Genomic DNA, 22153 nt, shown 5'->3' on the forward strand with positions numbered 1-22153 from the left:
TCCCAGGTGCCAGAATGTTGTCCTGTAGCCCAGCAGCACATCAACGTCCCTTTTGATGGTCAATATTTGTTTGGACCAGAGGTGGATGCAATGATGAAGAAAATAAAGGACACACAAACTGCTAAAGCCATGGGAAACTCCAAACTGATTAATGGTTTTCGGCACCTACAGGCGAGAGAAGGTGTTCAGCCTGCAGCGTTACCACAACTTTCAAGCTTTCAGCCACTACAGCCGTTTCGGGGAGGACTGCCTGTAAAGACAAGCACCAGAGATGGCTTTAGAGGTAACATCAGAGGAAGGGGCAGTGGCAGCAAAGTAGGTGAATCTACAGTACTGCAAGTTACGGACAGTCACAAGGTGCACTAACTATTTACTGAGATATCGGAACTATAAGAAAAGTATAATTCTTTATTACTTAAGGAATATATTAGTGATGGCCAAACTTCCCTTGCCATGAATGGTTGGCCAGAAGAACAGTATACATGTGTTCGAGGCATAAGAGCTACAGATTACACACTGTGCATAGATCGCCATATGATGATGGGCCCGGATGTTTCCACTTGTTTTTGTCTTGGAAAGTCGTTGGCAGTCACGAGCTATGTGACTCCTCCTTTGGATCATAGTGCGCATGGGCATCGGCTCCATCCTCATATTTTTTTTCCGCCTTCGGGCTCGGATGTGTTCTCGCATTCCAGTTCGGAACCGTTAACGGTTTTCTCTTTCAACGCACAATCCTTCCCATCTCGACGGTATTGTTTTCGATCGCGTTTCCAGCCACACGCGACCCTTCAACTTCAAAGTCTTCGATTCCGGTCGTCGACAAAGGCCTTCGGGCCTACCCGGGCCTCATCTCCGGCTCATGGAAAGGACGCCATTTAAAAAGTGTCCTCGATGTGGGTTGAAATTTCCCCACACCGACCTATATGAGGTGTGCAACCTCTGCCTCTCACCGGAGCACGAGGCCAGAGACTGTCCAGCTTGTGCCTCCTTCCGCTCCAAAAAGACCATCCGGGACCGACTAACTCGAAGAACAATGGCGCGCTCGCCATCTTCGATCCCCGATGACATCTTTCAAGAGGGCGTTGATGTTCCGGAGCAGGGTCGAGTCGAGGGAGCCATCATCCGCGCCTCCTAAGCAGATGATTCTGACGTCGAAGACATCACTCCAGCTCAAATGGCCGTGAGTACAGACGTCTACCAAAACCAACCCACCCCCTCGACACAGTCAAGAGGCTTCGGTACCACCTCCACCTTCGGGCCCAGGTGCATGCCGAGACACTGCTTCTCATGCCCCGCCTTTGGGCCCGGTGAAGAAGCCTGGTAAGCCTTTAAGCGACTCTGGCTCGAGTCAGCCTACCCTCGGTACCGAAAAGCACCATCAGGCACCGAAGAAAAAGGCGTCATCAACCTCATCCACGCCGACCGCTGTTCCCACATCGAAGCACACGGCGTCGAAGGCTAGCACCAGTTCCTCGGCACCGACAATACTCTCGGAGCCGACTAAAACCCGTCTGCCGAAAGGCCCAGATACTTCCAAACCGAAGACCTCGTAACTGAAAAAACAGCACCCGGTTCCAACTCATAAAGACACTCCAACTCCACGGTTCCAAGCCTAGACCCGCTACCGAGTCCACGCCCAAAAAACTTACGGCACCGAAGCCCTCGGCTCCGAAGGATCTGTCTCCCACAGATGAACTGTTTCGACCAGATCCAACCCAAAAACTCTAATGAAGGATCCTAAGACTGGTCATTTAATGCTCAGCATCAAGAAAGGACCACTAGAAATGCCTGCACCCGCACCACCACCACCAAAGTAGAGAGACTTTGCTACCTCTCCATTAAGAATTCCTTCTCCACCACACCATCACCTACCCCGATAGATAACACCTCAGATGATGCAGGGGGAGGTGCGGACGATCAACCCCTTGGGGACCCCACCCCTACTGGCTCCCCTGACCCCTGGGATGATTAGTGTCCTAGATGTCCCTTAAACCCCACAAGATGATATTTATCCCTCCCCATGCTCCCTCCCTCGCCCCCCCGAGGACAATATCTGATTCAACCAGCTCCTTCAAAGATACCACACAAAGGTCCACCTCAACACTGCCCATGCATAAAAGGGTCATTAAGCATGCACCAGAAATCGTTAAAGACCCCGTCAGGGCTAGGGTCATCAACCCAAGAATAGAGAAGAAATATAATGCTGCCCCTACTGACCCAGTATACATTAAGGACCCCGCACCACTAGACTCCCTAGTAGTCTCTAATGCCAGGAAGAGGGCAAATTCCCAAACGTCAGGTGACGCACCACCACCAGACAAGGAATCCAAACTCCTAGGCGCCTCTGGCAAACGCACAGCGTCACAGGCAGAAAATATTTGGCGCATTGCTAACACCCAAGCGCTCCTAGCCAGGTATGACAGGGCACATTATGGAGAACTTGAGTCCATAATGCAGCACCTCCCTGACAAATACAAAAACAGGGCCAGTGAACTAATCCATGAGGATAAGACCATCACTTAAACCTCCATTCGCTGTGCCCTAGATGCAGCAGACACCGCCTCAAGGGCAATCGTCACCAGTGTCCTTTTGCGCATGCATGCCTGGTTACGTATATCAGGTTTTAAACCAGAAGTACAGAGTTCTATACTCAATCAGCCTTTTGATGAGCAACACTTATTTGGGCCCAGCGTAGACGTATCCCTTTAAAAAATGAAGGATACAGACACCACCAAATCTATGGGAGCCTTGCAATCGCAAGCTCCCAGACGGTCCTTTGGTCGCTCATCCTTCAGAAGCACCCATCGAGGCTACTCCTCAGATAGCCCTTCCACCTCTTTCAAAGCTCCCGCACAATACACCTTTGCTAGAGGTTACCAAAGGGGTGGTTACAGGGGGAATAACCGCAAAGGCAGTGGCAAAAATAACAACTCCCGCTCTGCCTCCACACCAACCCCATGACTTCCGTCCACTTCCCCTCGACTATTCCACTTCAGTCGGGGGAAGTCTCCACCAATTTCTCCCTGCCTGGATAAAAATCACTTCAGACAGGTGGGTCCACGAAATCATTCAATCAGGCTACTGTCTCGAACTAACATCTACCCCCCAAACATCCCACCCAAACACCGTCTGATGTCATAAGAACATCTGTTACTGTTAAAGCAGGAGGTAATCTCCCTCCTACAAAAAAGTGCAATAGAACCAGTTCCCCTTGCACCAACAAAACAAGGGAGTTTACTCCCTCTATTTTCTCATACCAAAGAAGGACGGATCTCTAAGGCCTATTTTAGACCTCAGACCCCTAAACGTATACATACATTCAGACCATTTCCACATGGTCACACTTCAGCCGGTCCTCCCTCTGCTTTCCTAGGGCGACTTTCTTGCTACTCTAGACCTCAAGGACGCCTATTTCTAAATTCCCATTCACAGCGCTCACAGAAAATATCTCAGATTCGTAGTGGACGGTCGGCACTATCAATTCAAGGTGCTCCCATTCGGAATCACCACAGCACCAAGAGTGTTCACCAAGTGCCTAGCAGTGGTCGCAGCACATCTAAGAAGACAACACATACATGTCTTCCCATATCTAGACTGGCTTATGAAAGCCAAATCATACAATCAGTGTGTACAACACACTCACGCCACTATTCATCAACTTTACGACCTGAGGTTCACAATAAATCATGCCAAGTCCCAGCTCCAACCGTCCCACATGCAACAATACCTCGGTGCCACCATAAACGCCTCAAGAGCGCTCGCCTATCCCAGTCCAGCCAGGATAGCGAGCATCCAAGTTCTTCTCACCAGATTCCAACTGCAACACTCTTCCAGCTAGAGTGTTCATGCAACTCATAGGAATGATGGCCTCTTGCATATTCATAGTGCCTCATGCAAGACACCAAATGCGTCCTCTCCAAGAATGCTTAGCGCGCCAATGGAACCAGGCTCAAGGTCAGCTAACAGATCTGGTGTTGGTAGACGGTCGTACTCCTCGTTCTCTGCAGTGCTCGACCACCAAAAACCTTTCCAAAGGGCGACCGTTCCTCGAGCCAGTTCCTCAAATAGTACTAACAGCAGACTCCTCGCTCTCCTACTACATCCCACCATGCAGGGCAGGTGGACACCTCAGCAAAAGTCGCTACACATCAACCATCTGGAGCTACTAGCAATATTCTTAGCACTAAAGACATTTCAACCACACATCAGGCAAGGCCGTCCTAGTCCGCACAGACATGACAGCCATGTAATATATACAAAAACAAGGCGGCACACACTCTCTGCAGCTCTCGCAACTAGCACAGAGCATATGGAGATGGGCCATACCCCAAAAAATCTTCTTCCTAGCCCAACATGTCCCAGGAGTCCAGAACACCATAGCAGATCTGCTGAGCAGACAAACGCAACAAATCCACGAGTGGGAACTCCATCCACAAGTTCTACACCCGTACTTTCAAATGTGGGAGCATCCACAGATAGACCTCTTCGCCACCCACGAAAACGCCAAATGCCCAAGCTTCGCCGCCAGATGTCCACACCCACTATCCAAAGGCAATGCGATATGGATGAACTGGTCAGGCAGATTTGCGTACGCTTTTCCGCCTCTCCGACTCATTCCCTTAGTGGTGTGCAAACTACAACAACACTCCCTCACTCTCATCCTAGTAGCTCCAACTTGGGCCAGACAACCGTGGTACACCACACTGCTGGAACTCTCTCTAGTACCGCACCAAAAGTTATACCTCTCTCCAAGCCTCTTTCTCCAGAACCATGGAGAGATCAGACACCCGGACCCAGCTCAGCTCAATCTTGTGATCTGGCTCCTGAAATCCTAGAATTCGGTTACCTAAATCTTCCTCGTGTCTGTATGAATGTCATTAGAGAGGCTAGACGACCCACCACTAGAGCTTGCTACGCAGCCAAGTGGAAACGTTTTGTGCTCTATTGCCACAACAATAACTTCGATCCCCTAGATGTGTCCATTCAACACATCATAGGCTATTTACTACACCTTCAAAGATGCAATCTAGCCTACACGTCTATTAGACTGCACCTTGCAGCCATAGCAGCTTACCTGCAAAACAGGCAACATCTCTCACTCTTTCGAGTACCTGCCATAAAAGCCTTCATGGAAGGCCTCAAAAGAATAATTCCCCCCAGAGTGCCACCCTCACCTGTGTGGAACCTAAACATCGTTCTCACTAATGGGGCCACCCTCTGAACCTCTACACAAATGTGAACTTCAATTCCTAACATGGAAAACTGCTTTTCTTGTAGCCATCACTTCCCTTAGAAGGGTCAGTGAAATACAAGCACTCACCATTCAAGAACCTTTTCTGCAAATGCACCACAACAAGGTTGTTCTCCGCACTAACCCAAAATTCCTCCCTAAAGTCATTTCTCCTTTTCACCTAAATCAGTCTGTGGAACTACCTGCATTCTTCTCGCAACCACAAACCGTTGCAGAAAGAGCTATCCACACATTAGATGTCAAACGAGCCTTACTATGCTACATCGAGAGAACACAACCCTTTCGTAAGACCAAACAACTGTTCGTTTCCTTCTCACCACCACATAAAGGCAACCCCATCTCCAAATCTGGGATAGCTAGGTGGATTGTCAAATGCATTCAGATTTGCTACCACAAAGCAAAACAAACGCTATCTGTTCCCCCTAAAGCCCACTCTACACGTAAGATAGGAGCTTCCATGGCATTCTTAGAGAACATCCCCTTAGGTGATATCTGCAAAGCAGCTACATGGTCAACACTGCACACTTTCACTCAACACTATTGTGTAGATGTGCAGGCTAAGCAACAAGCTAATGTGGGCCAAGCTGTACTCAAAACATTGTTTCAAACCACTGCAACAGATACTGATGGTCGCCGCTAGGGATGGGTACTGCTATACAATCTATGCACAGTGTGTAATCTGCAGCTCATATGCCTCGAACGGCAAATGCTACTTACCAGTATGCATCTGTTCTTGGCATGTAGAGCTGCAGATCTACACACGCTCACCCGCCTCCCCGGCTACCTTTATCTGTTCCAGATTATCTTATTTAGATACAGCACAGATGGGCATCTTTACTGCTATTACTACGCTCATCATTTCCCTGCTGGCGAAAAAACAATCTGAGGATGGAGCCGAAGCCCATGCGCAATACGATCCAAAGGAGGAGTCACATACCTCGTGACTTCCAAAGACTTTCCGAAAGAAAAACAACTGCAACATCCGGGCCCAACACCAGATGGCGATCTATGCACAGTGTGTAGATCTGCAGCTCTACATGCCAAGAACAGATGCATACTGGTAAGTAGCATTTGCCATACAGAGCCACTTTCTCACAAGCCTACCATATACTCAAGTGCATTATAACCTTGCGGTAAATGCTAACTTTAAAACGGCTGCATTGAAACATGTCGTGTTTGGTGTCAAAGACCTTGGGATCATACCTCCACACCAGTAACTGGTGTGGGAGGTATGATTCCACCCTACTAGAGGGAGAAATATGACAACACCGGTACACCCGGTACCAGCTTTACAAACCATTGCATCACAAAATGGATGCTGCCAGCCACAGACACGAGTCTGCCCTCCTGTTGCTGGACGAAACTCCGGCAGGGGACGGCTGGGCAATAGGTTTCCTGTCACAGGGAGGTGTGACCACCTCCCAGACAGGCTTCAGTGCATTGGGGCTGGGCGGGTGCACTCCAAGAGTGCTTTGATGTCTGTACTGGGGACTCATTTGGTGTCCCTGTGCATAGTCCAGCTCAAACCGGTTGCAGTAGCCATTTGCTCCTGGTCTGGCGCGAAACTGTACAAAGGACATGGTGTAGCCACCGCTGTGTCCTGACCCTCCCGTAGGTGGGTCCCCAGAGTTTGGCCCACCCCTTCCTTGGGTATAAAGTAGGAACCCCTGACTACAGGACTTTAGATTTACCTGGATGAAACTCTGCTACGGAAACCAAGTACTTCAACTATCTACACTACGTTGGATGACCGAAGAATCTCCCTTGGAGTAAAGGAGTAACTCCCCTGCAAGGCAAGCACCAAAGACACATCTGTCTGGTTTGCATCTACAAGGCTCCTGAAGGACTCCGAAGATCGTGCAACACAGGAGGTGGTTTCCCAAGCCTCCCCAAGGCTGACCAGTGCTCTCAGCAAACCTGAGACCCGCAGCCCTCTTCGGGACCGTGCAACCCAAACCCCCGGACACGTGCACATTTGCATCAGCTTATGCTTTTTGGCGATCCCTGAGGCTGTGCTTTGGGCTACTTGTAATCCAGACCCCGAGCAGTGATTCCACTGAAGATTACCGGCATACACTCCATGAGTGTTCCGTGGGCTGATATTTTGTGATTCCTCTTGAGGTCTGTTCGCGATCCCTGGTCCGTCGACCTGTGGGTCCCTGAGAAGGGAACTGTAACTTTAAGTTGGCTTTCCTGGTTGCTCCAGACATGCCCTGACTCTCCATTGTTCGGGGAGTCCCCAAGACCTTGCTGGTCCACACCGAAGCATCTTTTCTCTAACCACATGGGTTGCATTTGCCAAGGCTAGATGGTCTCCAATCCGGACACTGATCTCCCTCCCCCCACCCCTCCTCCCCCCCCCCCCCCCCCCCCCCCCCCCCCCCCCCCCAGCACTCGACATCCTTCGTGGGACAGCTCGCCTGCAGACTTTGGTCGTGGTCGACGTCTCCTGGTCCCCGTGGCTGCAGATTCAAGCTTCACCTCTTCGCACCTGAAACACCCGACATTGGTGGGCATTCGTCAACCGAGCCCGTGGTCACCCTAAAGTGACCCAGACTCTGTTCCCTCTGTTTTCAGGTTCTTCTCAGCTCCGATCCAGGCTTGGATCACACCTGACACTTCTCATCTTCCCGGCAGCAGCACTTTGCAGCATCACGCCATTGAAAACGAGGAAGATTCCCAACACCATTTCACACCTATGCACCTGGGTTAGGTAACACTAGTACTCCAGTGCTCACATGGGTGCTGGCCTTAGAACTTTAAGTTTGAAAGGGTTTGCTCAAAGTCCTCCCCAAAGTGTCCTTAATCTTTAAAATTCGAACCGCGACTTTTCCATAGGATTGTACGGAGCTCGTGGCTGTGTTCTCACACTGCACGCGTCCCCTGTGGGTCCCCTGTGTCACTACCGTGGGTGGTTCCTTAGGGTCCCAGCGATTCTACATGCTCTAGGCACTGTCTAGTCAAGTCGGGGTTATAATACCACTTTCTTAATATATGGTTTGGTCTCCCCTGGGTCCCTCTGTGTATTGTGCTATTTACTGTTCTAGTGCTTTAATATTGTGCATCTTGTGCTCTAATCTCACAAAGAGGTTAGTAGAGAGTGTTTAGTAATAAATACATATTCTATATATACCTTGTGTGGTTCTCATTTCATTTTGTCATTCAGGAGGTTATAATCTGGTAAGCCAAGCTGCTTTACACTCCGAGACTTGGCCTGAAGGCTGCTCTCCATAGCTACCACTAGGATATCTTTCATCAAGGTTGTCGTTAACCTAATCATCAGTAAGGGTCGGTTGGAACTGGTGCAAGGTGCCCACTATAAGCAGTGGACAGCATATACCAGGCCAAGTTCTCACATAGTGCATTTTAGATATTTGGCGGCAACTGTAGCTAAAATGCCTCTTTCAGCTTCATGCCCTTGGAGTGCAGGTATCACCCCTGATCTGTTAAAATCTACCACATTCATATATTTTCTTTACTTGAACACTTAAGGATTCTGTGCCACACCTCCCCGCTCGCTCACTCTAATTTGCTGGCCACAAAATAACATAAACAGTTCCTTTATCAAATGTTTGCTTTTTCCCCAAAACATGGGAATTCTGTCCGGTCTCCATTGCGCAGGAACATAGCCTGCCAACACTTGACTGCCAAATTTATTGCTCTGGGGATCCTCAACAAGGAGTTATTCTGATATGTATGCAATAAGCCTGATGGCTTCATGCTGCCCATAGGCACTAAACTGGGTGCAGTAGATTTTTGGAAATTAACTGCAGTCAAAATCCTGATTTAGAGTACCTGTCTTTCCGTCACAGATGTCTCCCCAAAACTGTGTGAAAGTATGCCACAGCCATATATTTATACATTGCAATGTTTTACTCGCTACGTACCTGACCACCCTCCACCGAAGGGTTGCAATAATTTTGTCAGGTACAGTTTGCAGCCTGAGACCACAGTCCGTGGTCCAGTGAAACCGTGAAAGCTGCAGGGTACTTGCAGAGCTATATCTGTAGGTGTATTTTTATTGGGTACTGAACTTAACGTCCTTTCTCTTTGGAGAGAAAAAATCGGTCTTTGTTAATGTTGGCGCCAGTGAAGTTCAGTTCAAGGCCTCTAGAAGTCTGTTGGCCCTTCTACGGTATAGATTAGTCTGCATCCTGCAGACCTTTACATTGCTGTAATAGCTGCCTTCTCAGGTGAAAGTCCATCTGGACCTCTAAAAGCAGACCCTGATGGCAGGGTATCTTAAGACACTGAGGGAATACTGAAGATTGTATCCTATTTAGGGCTCTCATGCCAATGCTTCCATGTCAAGGCACTCTTGATGTTGATGCCTTTTCGGTGTTCTGTCCATAATAGCAGCTTTGAAAGTTGAACTAGAGCCCTTAAGGCATTGATTCGGGGGATTCAGGGCTAATGATGGCAAAGTCTGGAAATGCAGATTGTCAGCCTGGCCTGTCTGCTGCAGGAGTCCCACCCGGCAAAAACTGGGCTAGGTGCAGATTCCATCCTAGTAGCTTTGCTGCACTTGACTACTCTAGAAGGCAGGTGTAGGCAGATCCCACCTCTAAAAGAGACTACTGTATCCAGATCCCACCTCTAAAAGAGACTACTGTAGGCAGATCCCACCTCTAAAAGAGACTACTGTAGGCAGATCCCACCTCTAAAAGAGACTACTGTAGGCAGATCCCACCTCTAAAAGAGACTACTGTAGGCAGATCCCACCTCTAAAAGAGACTACTGTAGGCAGATCCCACCTCTAAAAAAGACTACTGTATCCAGATCCCACCTCTAAAAGAGACTACTGTATCCAGATCCCACCTCTAAAAGAGACTACTGTATCCAGATCCCACCTCTAAAAGAGACTACTGTAGGCAGATCCCACCTCTAAAAGAGACTACTGTATCCAGATCCCACCTCTAAAAGAGACTACTGTAGGCAGATCCCACCTCTAAAAGAGACTACTGTAGGCAGATCCCACCTCTAAAAGAGACTACTGTAGGCAGATCCCACCTCTAAAAGAGACTACTGTAGGCAGATCCCACCTCTAAAAGAGACTACTGTAGGCAGATCCCACCTCTAAAAGAGACTACTGTATCCAGATCCCACCTCTAAAAGAGACTACTGTATCCAGATCCCACCTCTAAAAGAGACTACTGTAGGCAGATCCCACCTCTAAAAGAGACTACTGTATCCAGATCCCACCTCTAAAAGAGACTACTGTAGGCAGATCCCACCTCTAAAAGAGACTACTGTAGGCAGATCCCACCTCTAAAAGAGACTACTGTAGGCAGATCCCACCTCTAAAAGAGACTACTGTAGGCAGATCCCACCTCTAAAAGAGACTACTGTAGGCAGATCCCACCTCTAAAAGAGACTACTGTATCCAGATCCCACCTCTAAAAGAGACTACTGTATCCAGATCCCACCTCTAAAAGAGACTACTGTAGGCAGATCCCACCTCTAAAAGAGACTACTGTATCCAGATCCCACCCCTTGAAAGGACGGGTGTACGCAGATTCCACCTTTGTCGCTTTGCTGTGCTAGACACCTCTATAAGAGACTGGTGTTAGCAGAACCCACCTCTAGAAGAGTCTGGTGTTGGCAGATCCCATCTTGGTTTCTTTTCTGCGCTAGATACCTCTTGAAGAGACTGGTGTATGCAGACCCCACCCTGGTCCCTTCTCTGCACTAGAAACCTCTAATAGAAACTGGTGTAAGCAGATCCCACCTCTAGATGAGACTTGTATAGGCAAATCCCACCCTGGGCCCTTTGCTGCATTAGACTCCTCTAGAAGAGACTGGTGCAGGCAGATTCCACCTCTAAAAGAGACTGGTGCAGGCAGATTCCACCTCTAAAAGAGACTGGTGCAGGCAGATGCCACCTCTAGGAGAGTGATGTAGGCAGATCCTACCTCTCTAGAAGAGACTGGTGCAGGATGATGCCACCTGTGAGAAGTTGGCCTGGTATATGATGTTCACTAGTTAAAGTGACCACCTTGTACCATGCCAAGCAACCCTTATGGTGTGGTTGTAAGTCAACCTTTTCAGACTAGCTACCCTAGTGGTAGCGTAGGCTAAGCAGTCTTTGAGGCTAAACTCGTGAAACGTGTTAAGCAGGCTGTTTTACCAAATGTAACCCCCTTTTATACCAATGAAAGGACACCACACAGATATATATTGAAAATATATATGTATTTATTTCTCAAAGTATCCACTAGACTCTTTATGAGCACAGGAGCACAAATCGTTAAACAAGAATACGTTAGAATACACAGAAGTTGCACTTTATATGGCTAGGCCCTGGTGGCCACTCGAACCATATACTAAAATAGTGGTATACCGGAGCAGACGCTTGAGCGCCCGGCTCCGCCGGCCCTTGGCCTCGGACTATCATCCTGATTCCTATCCTCGCCGATTTTCGAGGTGCAACGTGCGCGACGATGCGCTGACCGCGCCGCCGCTTTCCCGGAGTCTGAGCCCGCCCGGATGCCGGAGTTCTTGGGGCCTTTGTTTTCCGCGCTGGACCCCTGCTCTATTGTGGCCTTGGCCGGCCCCCTGGAAGCTCCGCAGTAACTGGACCCGCCGGCGCAAACCTGGGCCCCGATCCCGCCTCACACCACGGACTGTCGCCAGATGAGCCGGGGGAGTGACGCCCGGACACCTCCTTCACCTTTCACCTGACGGGCTGGAGCTATAGGGTAAGCCCCGGTGTGGCGGGTCTCCTGCCCCGCTCTGTGGCCCGCGCTGTGGAAGGCTGCAGACCCCCTTCTTCTATTGCCAAGTCGGCTGCAAAGAGAGTCCGAGGGAGGGGAAGTGACTGTTGGCTTTCACCTGTTGCGGCGTAGACCTGCGGGGAATTGCCTCCTTGTTGGAACCCCCCCCCTGGCCACTGTACCGTCCAGCGGTAAAACATGGCGTTGATTGCCTGCTCGCTGCTGGGGGGTGATGCTCCGGTCTCGCCCGCTGCCCGCTGCGCCCTCCCTCTACCAGACTCCAGCTCCACAGTGCCGTCCCGGATTGCTGCCGATGTGGGGGCGCAGCTCCCGCTGACATGCGGCTCCGTTCTGGCTGCCTTGCGGGACTTTCATCTGCAATTGTGTGTTGGCTTGCAAACGCTGAGTGAACGGTTCGACTCCATACTGTCGGCTGCGGGTCGTGAGCGCCCCGTTTGTCATCAACAAGACGTGGGTCTGCCAGTGCTTCTGTCCTTCTGCGGGGACGCAACGACTGTGCATAACCGTGCTACACTGGTGTCTGCATCAGGCTTTCCCGGCACCCAGGATCAATCGATCTCCTGCTCCATTGTGGACACTTTGTTTCCCCGTCCATTGCTGCCTGCTTTGTTGTTGCCTGCCTCACCGCGTCCGCAAGAGTATCCAGCTGAGCGACACCTGACGTCCTCGAGGAACCGTTCACGGTGGCCTACGGCTTCTTTTATGTGGAACTCCTGTACTTTACAGGCCAGGTCTGGATTTTCTATGGTGCACAAGGGGACCTCAATAGATGATCGGCGGCCATTTTGTGACTCTACTTCTCCAGCTTCTCCCAAGCGGCCATATTGTCTTTGTCTGCACGGGCTGCGGGGCCTTCATGTGGGGACTAGTCTAATCTTAAGCCCGCGATCGGGCCAGGGCTAGATTGATTTCTATCATCATGGTTTCTCGGATGGGCTAGACTGGGACTGGAACTGCTTGCATATGTTGTGCGCACTCGTCGCGATTTATCTGCCTTCACTTATATTGTTGTGACACGTTATCCTCACACGACCGCCTCTGGGTGTAGTGGGTTCTCAGTGTGTGGAGGCGTAGCTGGCCGGTGGTTTCGGGCGCTCCGAGGTTACGTGGGCTCCTCCCCGCTTTCTTTTTTGTTTTCTTATTATCTTTACTCTATTCCTACTTTCTCTCTTGTCTATATTTCGGGTTCATTGGGCGGCAGGCACTATGCTGGGGGGGGGGTAGGCCGTAGCCTCCACATTGGTGTAGGGTGGGGGGGTAATTTACTGTTTCTTTTTAGTTCTATGGGCCTTTTTCTTCTATGTCTCTGCGCTATGCTTGTTTCGATTCGGGGTCCGGGGGTGGGGTGGACTGAGTGGGGGCGGCTTTGGAGGGGTGCGTATTTACTCATGTGACTATCCTGTTATATAACTGCATCGCCTCACTGTCTGAGATTTTCTATGGCCGTTTTAATGCTGCTGCTGCTCTCCCGTGTGGTGAAGCCATCTCGCGGACTCGAATCTCCTTGGTTCTATCCTCTACTGACTTTTTCCTCGATAAAATTATTTTGAAAACCTTAAAATTAACCTTCACTTCTCCTTCCCCTGGTGTCAAAGATCTCTCCAGTGTATAACTCCTGAATCGTTGCTAATCTTGACCATTGATGCACAGGGGATGTAATGTTTGTCTTAGTGCTTAACCGTATTGTGGCCGGCCTGATGGTTGTAGGCCCGTATTTGTTCTGTTAATATGCACAAATAAAGGTTTTAAAAAAAAAAAAAAAAAATAGTGGTATAAGTACCACGAACAGGAAAGGGAAAAGGCCTAGGGCGTCTAGAATCGCTGGGCCTACAAGGAGCTAACTTTAGTTAGTGACCAGGAGGTCCACGGGTGGCGTGTGCAGAGCAAATAGTCACACGCGTGCTCCCATAGGTTTTCAATGGGTGCGTAAAAGTTACAAAGTTACTGCAAAAAGGATCTTCCGGATGGACTATGAACTCAAGATTGGAAACACAGACACTAGAGATGATTCTCTACACTTGGGCACCGGAGTGCCAGCTTTACCTCACCCACAGGAAGCGGGTGCATAGGTCTCGAAGTGCGTCGGGTTTCTTCTATCTGTTCAATGGAGCCTGAAGACAAAGATGCTGCGGTCGGTCCAGAAGAGATGCGGTGGATCCAAGGGTGGATCGGAGTTGTAGAAGACCTGTAAGCAGAGGGGACAGTGTTCAGTCACTAGCCAGTGACCAGCGTGGCACCAGGTGGGTACCAGGCGATGTCGGGTGCAAACAGGAGGAAAGGTGCAGCTTGTTTCTACAGCCACGTGGTCCCTGAAGGTCGACGACGTCCAGGAGTCGGTTCACGAGCTGTCCCACGCAGGCTCTCGCTGTCTGCAGTGTCGGCGACTTGATCGAAGCAAACAAGCCTTGGCAAAAGCAATTGTTGTGGAAAACGAAATAAGCTGATGGTTCTGACCAGCAAGGTCAGAGGGGCTGCTCCTTTGGAGGGGAGCAAGGACCAGTCTGGAGCAACCAGACCAGCAGTGTATTTCTTGAAGTTCGTCGCCAAGATGGCCACTAGCCACCGGCCAGCAACCGGTTAGGCGCGTCGAGTGGCAAAATGCAGAGGGGCCCCACGCAGATCGTGGAGATGCTGGAGGGCTCACCTTTGGTGCAGATGCTGCTCGGATGTTGGGCTTCTCAGATCCCAAAGCACAACTTGGAGGGAGCCTCGGTTGTCGCGCTTGCAGCTTGTCGTGGTCGTTTCAAGATGGCTGGCTCCACGTGTCTCGGTGCCTCCACGGGTTCCTTCTTTTCAGGGACTGTGGATCGGGCGGTGAGAGGTCTGGAGGTCCAGGTCTTGTCAGTCTCTGCGCTCGTGCTCCGGCGGGAGACGGCGGCAAAGCAGACGTTGATTCGCTGGATGGTGCTTGCGTTAGCAAGGTGGTCACTCCCTGACCACAGGGGAGATTGGCTTCAGTCCTCTGTGCGGCAGAGCGTCGAAGTTCCCGTCTTCTTCTTGTAGTTAAGTTGATTCCAGGATGTCTAAAGTTTTAGGACACAGCTCCTACCTTTATTCGGATTCTAGGGGCCGGACTACCTGCTAGGTCCCTCCCTATGGGTGGGACCAGGAAGGGGGGTGGTTACACCCCCAATCCTTTGTCCAGCTCGCCCCAGGTCCAGGGCTGGTGTGCCCCAGGACCGGTTTGAACTGGCATATGCACCGAGGCTCCTTGTGAGCCTCAGGCATGTCTGGTTCCTTTCAAGCCCTACCTGACCAATACACAAAATCCTGTCTGGGGTGGTGCACGCACCTCCCCTGGCAGGAAACCCTTTGTCCACACCTCCCAAGCTGGAAGGACTCCCAGCAGCAGGAGGGCAGACTTGTGTCTGTGGTGGCAGCGTCCATTTTGTGGAGCTGAGGCTATGTCTGATTTTACCCGGGTTTCAGGTACTGTACATGTCGTGTCCCTCTAGAAGGGTGGAATGCTAACCCCGTCGCCAGAATTGGCGAGGGGTTAGTATTCCAATTCGTATGACACCTTACTCGACATGTTTTGATAAAGCCAAACCAAAGATAGCATTTAACCGCGAGGTTCATAATGCACTTAAGAGTATATGGTATGACGATGTCTGGAAACAGTAGAAGGAAGTTGTTCCGATCACTGCAGACAGGCTCAGCTCATGCCAGAGCACCATCTCACACGGAACCAAGCACTCTGCCTTCAGGATTGTCAAGGCCTGCCATAGGAGTGACTTATAGGTTAACATGTGTCCCATTTAAGGTTAGGTATAGGTATACTACACCTAAGTAAGAGGTGGTTACACCAACTTACCCCAGCTGAGTGATCAGCCAGTTGTGTCAAATTTGTTAGGCCAGGCCAGGGGTGGCATAATACATGCTTCAGCCCCTGGTAGGCCTTAGATACACCAATGCCCTGGGTACCTAGTGTACACTGGTACAGGGGCTCACAGGGTGATCCAACCAATTGGGTATGTACCTAGGGTACATGGAGTCCATTTTAAAGAGAGAACAGCTAGGCTGAGATCCTGAATGGCAGGATCTCAGGCCAACTAAGTCGAAAAACCAGCTAGACACTAGGCAAAAAATTGGGGGTAACCATAGTCAGATATCCACCTTCCTACACCACCTCTAGAAGAGACCGGTGCAGGCTGATGCCACCTCTAGAAGAGACTGGTGCAGACTGGTGCAGGCAGATCCCACCCTGAGCCCTTTGCTGCATCGGACTCCTCTAGAAGAGGCTAGTAAGGTGTCTATGTAATGTCCGATTCCTCCCTAAACATGCTACAGCGGTGTGGGATCTACTTACCTCGGTTAACCCTGATTTAGGGTTCCTGACAGACACATGGCTTAATCCGAACTCTACTCCTGCCATTACCTTAGCGCTACCAGCTGGCTATCGGTTCCTAAGGATAGACAGACAAACAAAAAGGGGGGGGGGGGGGCGGGATTGCTATTACTTATAAAGACTGTATATCGGTCTGTCGAGCAACGTTGCAATGCTAATATTGAAATTTCTGTCTTTCACATTGATTTCCATCAGCAACTCAGCTGGAATGGTGCCTTAGTGTCCCGGCCTCCTGGCCCTTTGGCAGACTTTTCACTCCAGCTTACGGGAAGAATTGCTCCCCATGTAATCTCGACTAATACATTTCTACTGTTTGGCGACTTCAACGTGCACAGTGAATGTACCACCCTCCCCGACACGTCACTGCTGCTAGGAGACCTGGCTCTCCTGGGCTTAACGATGGCCCGACCCATTCTGCGGTTCACACACTTGATATCATCTTTTCCAACGCTCCTTGTATCACGTGTGAACCCCCACAGCCACTGACTTGGTCAGACCATGCATCAATTGAAGTTATAATTCTGGGTCCCAGCGCGACTGCTGTTCCCCCTTCAGCCTCCCACAGTGTCCGCAGAAAATGGTGTAAGATCACCCTGGATACCTTCCAGGCTGCCTTCTCGCCACCCTGGGAAGTTGAACCCTCCAACATTGAGGATGGCCTTTCCGGGTACAATTCTGCTGTTACTAGGGCCATTGATTTGTTTGCGCCTCTTACATCATTTCCGAATGCAGCTAGGCGGCCTTAATCAGCTTGGTACTTCCCCGGGCTTCGTGACAAAAAATGGCAGTGCAAAATTCTGGAGCGATGCTGGCACAGGTCCCAGGAAACGAGGGACAAAGACAACTTCAAGAATGCCCTCTCCACCCACCACAAAAACATAAAGGGAGCGCGCAAAACATTTATCGCCTTACAGTTAAGGCAGAGAACACCCCCAAAACCCTATTCCAGATACTGAAATCTTTCACTAGTCCCAAGGCCTGTGATAACCCCGAGACTCCTCCTCAAGCTCTCTGTAACGACATCGCTCAGTACTTCTCGCAGAAAATTGAACTCCTCTATGATCAGATCTCCCCCCTTGGCAGCCAGCAACTAAATGCTTTGCCTCCCGACTCACCAGTATCTGCAACTACACAACTGCTGGAGAGTCCCCCCCCTCAACCCCCCCCCCCCCCACCCTATGTCTACCGAGGTGCTGGCAGCCTTAATTCACACTGTAAAATCAGGCTCTCCCCTGGATGTTATTCCTGCAGAAGTAGCCACATCCCTTTCCAACCAACTGTCCTCCCTCAGAGGCACGATTCTCAACCTCTCTGAGAGGGTCATCTTCCCCGGGAATGGAAGGCGGCACAGGTCCTCTATATCCGCAAAAATTCCAAGGTCCCTATGGAAGATCTCTCCAATCTCCGCCCCATTTCCTTACTACCTCTCCTGAGCAAAGTCCTGGAAAAATACATCAATCAACATCTATCTGTCCATGTCGAAAATACTGGCAGCCTGGACCCCTCTCAATCTGATTTCAGGCCCAAATACAGCACGGAGTCTGCCCTCTTGGAGGTAACGGATAACATCAGGATTACCTTAGACAGTGTCCTCTCTACAGTTCTCATGCTGTTGGACCTTTCTGCCTCGTTTGACACGGTCTCACCCCAGATCTTGCTCCGGAGATTGGACTTGGAGGACTTGCCCTTCAGTGGATGACGAGCTTCATGTCCTCCCGTACTCACTGTCAATCTAGGTCGAAGAAGATGGAACTTACCAAGGGTGTTCCTTAGGGCTCATGTTTGAGCCCTACATTGTTTAACACCTATATTGCTCCCTTGCCCAACCTACTTAGGTCCAGCGGCTTCCTGCCCATCTCTTATGCTGATGACAACCAGCTTCTCTTCTCCTTTAACAAATCTTCCACGTCGGATCAGCCCACATTTTTGGAGGGAATGACAGCCATTGCTCATTGGACAAAAAGTAATTTACTCCAACCTAATGCAATGAAGACTGAGATCATGCTCTTCGGAGATGCCCCTCTACTGTGGACCCCAGACTTGTTGCCGGCAGCCCTTGGCGCCCCTCCTGGCCCTAAGGCCCTAGTTAAAAACTTGGACATTCGTCTAGATTGTGCCTTATCCTTGAAGGAGCTTGCTGCTCACACGGGCAGCGCCTGCTTCTATGTGTTGGGCCTGCTACGCGGTCCTTTCCTTTTCTTACTGATTACACCCGTAAAACCCTCATTCAGACCACGGTAATGAGCAGTCTAGACTTCTGCAACGCTCTCCTGGTCTCTGCTAACGAGTCTTCACTCAGCAGGTTGCAGGTGGTCCAGAACACTGCTGCGCGCCTCGTCATGAACGCCCTGTTCAAAACGGCTACCCTTCCCCCTTCAACAGCTCCACTGGCTTGCTTCCAGCCACAAGCATGTTAAATTCAAAGTCTGCTGTATCGTCCATAAGGCCTTGCATAACAAAGGCCCTCTTTGCATCTCTAGGAAACTCTAGCATTACACTCCTACAAGGACCCTTAGGTCAGGAAGCAAATCGCTTTTTAGTCCCCAGGGTCAGGAAAACTAGCCTAGATGGGAAATCCTTTTCTTACCTTGCTCCCCTTTACTGGAACCAGCTCCCCATTCACCTGAGACAATGCCCTGACTATTTGCGCTTCAGGAAACTTCTTAAGACTACCCTATTTTAACATTGCCCTTCAGCCCGTTGAGCAGCACAGTCCAAAGCACAGAGGTACCCCTCAGGGGGTGATTCAGGCGCAGTACAAAACCCTTAAATAAATAAGACTGGTGTAGGCAGATCACACCTTGGTCCCTTTGAGCTAGAACACTGTAGAAGAGACTGGTGTAGGTAGATCCCACCTCTAGAAGATACTGTTGTAGGCAGATCCCACCTCTAGAAGATACTGGTGTAGGCAGATCCCACCTTTGTCCTTTGCTGCACTAGACACTACTAGAAGAGGCTGGTGTAGGCAGATGCCACCTCCAGATGAGGCTGGTGTAGGCAGATGCCACCTCCAGATGAGACGATCCTACCTCTCGAAGAGACGATCCTACCTCTCGAAGAGACGATCCTACCTCTCGAAGAGACGATCCTACCTCTCGAAGAGACGATCCTACCTCTCAAAGAGACGATCCTACCTCTAGAAGAGACGATCCCACCTCTAGAAGAGATGCTGGTAGGCAGATCCCACCTCTAGAAGAGATGCTGGCGTAGGCAGATCCCACCTCTAGGAGAGATGCTGGCGTAGGCTGATGCCACCTCGAGGCGAGAGTGGCGTAGGCTGATGCCACCTCTAGGCGAGAGTGGAGAGCGTGGTGTAGGCTGATGCCACCTCCTAGAAGACAGTGGTGTAAGCCAATCCCACCTTTATCCCTAAGCTGCACTAGACTTCTCTAGAGGAGACTGGTGTAGGCTGATACCTCTAGAGGAGACTGGTGTAGGCTGATACCTCTAGAGGAGACTGGTGTAGGCTGATACCTCTAGAAGAGACTGGTGTAGGCTGATGCCACCTCTAGAAGAGACTGGTGTAGGCTGATGCCACCTCTAGAAGAGACTGGTTTAGGCTGATGCCACCTCTAGAAGAGACTGGTGTAGGCTGATGCCACCTCTAGAAGAGACTGGTGTAGGCTGATGCCACCTCTAGAAGAGACTGGTGTAGGCTGATGCCACCTCTAGGAGAGACTGGCTTAGGCTGATGCCACCTCTAGGAGAGACTGGCTTAGGCAGTTTCCACCTCCTAGAAGACAGTGGTGTAAGCCAATCCCACCTTTATCCCTGAGCTGCACTAGACTTCTCTAGAGGAGACTGGTGTAGGCTGATGCCGCCTCTAGAAGACAGTGGTGTAAGCCAATCCCACCTTTATCCCTAAGCTGCTAGTGCTCTAGAGGAGACTGGTGTAGGCTGATGCCACCTCTAGAAGAGAGTGGTGTAGGCTGATGCCACCTCTAGAAGACAGTCTTGTAAGCAGATCCCACCTTGATCCCTTAGTTGCACTTGACTTCTCTTGAAGAGACTGGTCTAGCTAGATCCCACCTTTGCTGTGCCTGACCTCCCTTGCAAGAAATGAGCTAGGGTCAAACCCTGGTCTCTTCACTCCACTAGATTCCCCCCCATATCATCAAAGGTACCCAGAAATAAGTTCAGCCATGGCTTAGGATAGCAAAGTTTTGTCTTACAACTACCCCATGAAAATGTCCCCCCCCCCCCCCCCCTCCTCCTCCACAGTAGGGAAAAAACAGCATAGATAATTGTGTCCCTAGCAAGCTCCGATCCTAAACAGACCATTCTCAAGCTAACCGTTTTCTGGACCAGAGCATGAGGAAACAGGAAGAAAAAAAAGCCACAAACCAAGGACAAAAAGGAACCTGGCCTCCATGAAAGAACGACCGCGCAAATGTCATTGATGGAAGGGCGAAGTTGGTTCTTTTGACAGAAATGTTTAATGCTAGGCCCTAGGGTCTTCATAGATCACCACTGTGGGATCCAGTGCCCTGGAATCTTGAACAGTCCTAGCTGTACTGATCACTTGTTCTGCTGCGACTGAATCTTCGGGTTTTGGTGACCCTATATGGCCTGCCTAGGAAAAGTTAGTTTTTCGCCTTTAAGAGGGAGAATAAAAAAACCTTTTTGTTTTTCTGATTGTTTTGCTTTTAAATATATTGTGATTTATTAGTTTTAGATAAACTCCACAGGCGTTGGTTTTGTGGTTTGAGATTATTTTCCATTATAAGTTGTCTAGCGTTGAGGATTGGGGATATTTCATTTCATATTGATACACCTGCCGTAATCTGGTGCGGAATTAATTCCTTTTTTCCTCCAATGCCCTAGGTTTGCTCCTATTTTTCATCGTCTGTTATTGAGATATTAGATCGCTTGCTAACTGTGCTTCTATTCTTAGTCTGTGTATTGTGCTCCAAAAGATGAATACAAGCTCTGTTGTGGAGCACCGTTCTCGTCCTGAAGTTTAATTCCAGTGGTGTCATTGTGTTTTCTCTGCAGTGATAACTCTCAGATGTATGGTGCAGTTCATCGGGCGTGAGACCAAGTACAGGTAGGTACTGAGCTCTGAAGCACAGAAGGAGTCATCCTTTCTCGGTAGTAAATAAAGTGGAGTTTAGTTCACTAGTCCTCTTCCTGTGGTTGGAGTTGAAAGATCCGGCTTGAGAGAGCCAAGCTCATGGCTGTGTTCCAACCTCCCATGTACCGCCAGAATTTTCTGGTGTGTGAATGACTTATACCTTTGGCTCCACGTCAGTGCCTGAGATGCAGCCACAGATCTGTACTGCTGATTGTGAGCAGGAGATGCTAAGTCTGCTCTCCTGACCGTACACCACCTTCTCTGCTAGTTTGATACCTGCACATTTGTGATGTGGCCCTGATCCTTTCCTGAGGCGTGGCGCAGCGGATGGTTGGTGAATGGTGTTGCCTGTATCACTGTGGAGCCCCTTGATCAGGCGCTGGTAAAGGTTGCAAGTGTTGGAATGCCTACCCTCTCTTGATTCTCTACCAGCCTTGAGCTCCTGCACAGGTACTGTTTGTTGTTGCGGGATGTGATGCAGCAAATGAATGGGAGAAGCCATGTCCTCATAGTGGTGTTCCTCAGCCAGTGCGCACCAGCGGTGTGATGCAGGCACTGATCCTTGGCACACTGGTCGTGATGGAGCAGCAGGTGGTAGAAGCCATGTCCTCATGGTGGTGCTCCTCTGCCAGCCTGCAGCAGCGGTGTGATGCAGGAATTGATGCTTGGCACGTTAGTTGTGGTTGAGCAGACTGGTGGTAGGAGCCATGTGTGGTGGTCCTCCTCTGCCAGCCTGCAGCAGCGGT

The 22153-nt window shown here is 50.1% G+C and overlaps 1 protein-coding gene across 2 annotated transcripts in view; it reads left to right on the forward strand.

The window, feature by feature from the left end:
• The window catches only part of LOC146859586 (mitochondrial carrier homolog 2-like), a 201421-nt gene that overhangs the window by 106176 nt on the left and 73092 nt on the right, over positions 1–22153 (forward strand). For both annotated transcript variants that reach the window (XM_085646523.1, XM_085646522.1), the window contains exon 7: positions 21329–21380. In XM_085646523.1, coding sequence (XP_085502649.1) covers positions 21329–21380 — 52 coding nt within the window. The remainder of the gene's footprint in view (positions 1–21328; positions 21381–22153) is intronic.

The sequence above is a fragment of the Triturus cristatus genome, chromosome 3_1, assembly GCF_964204655.1.
Source record: "Triturus cristatus chromosome 3_1, aTriCri1.1, whole genome shotgun sequence".
In the NCBI taxonomy this organism is placed as follows: domain Eukaryota; kingdom Metazoa; phylum Chordata; class Amphibia; order Caudata; family Salamandridae; genus Triturus; species Triturus cristatus.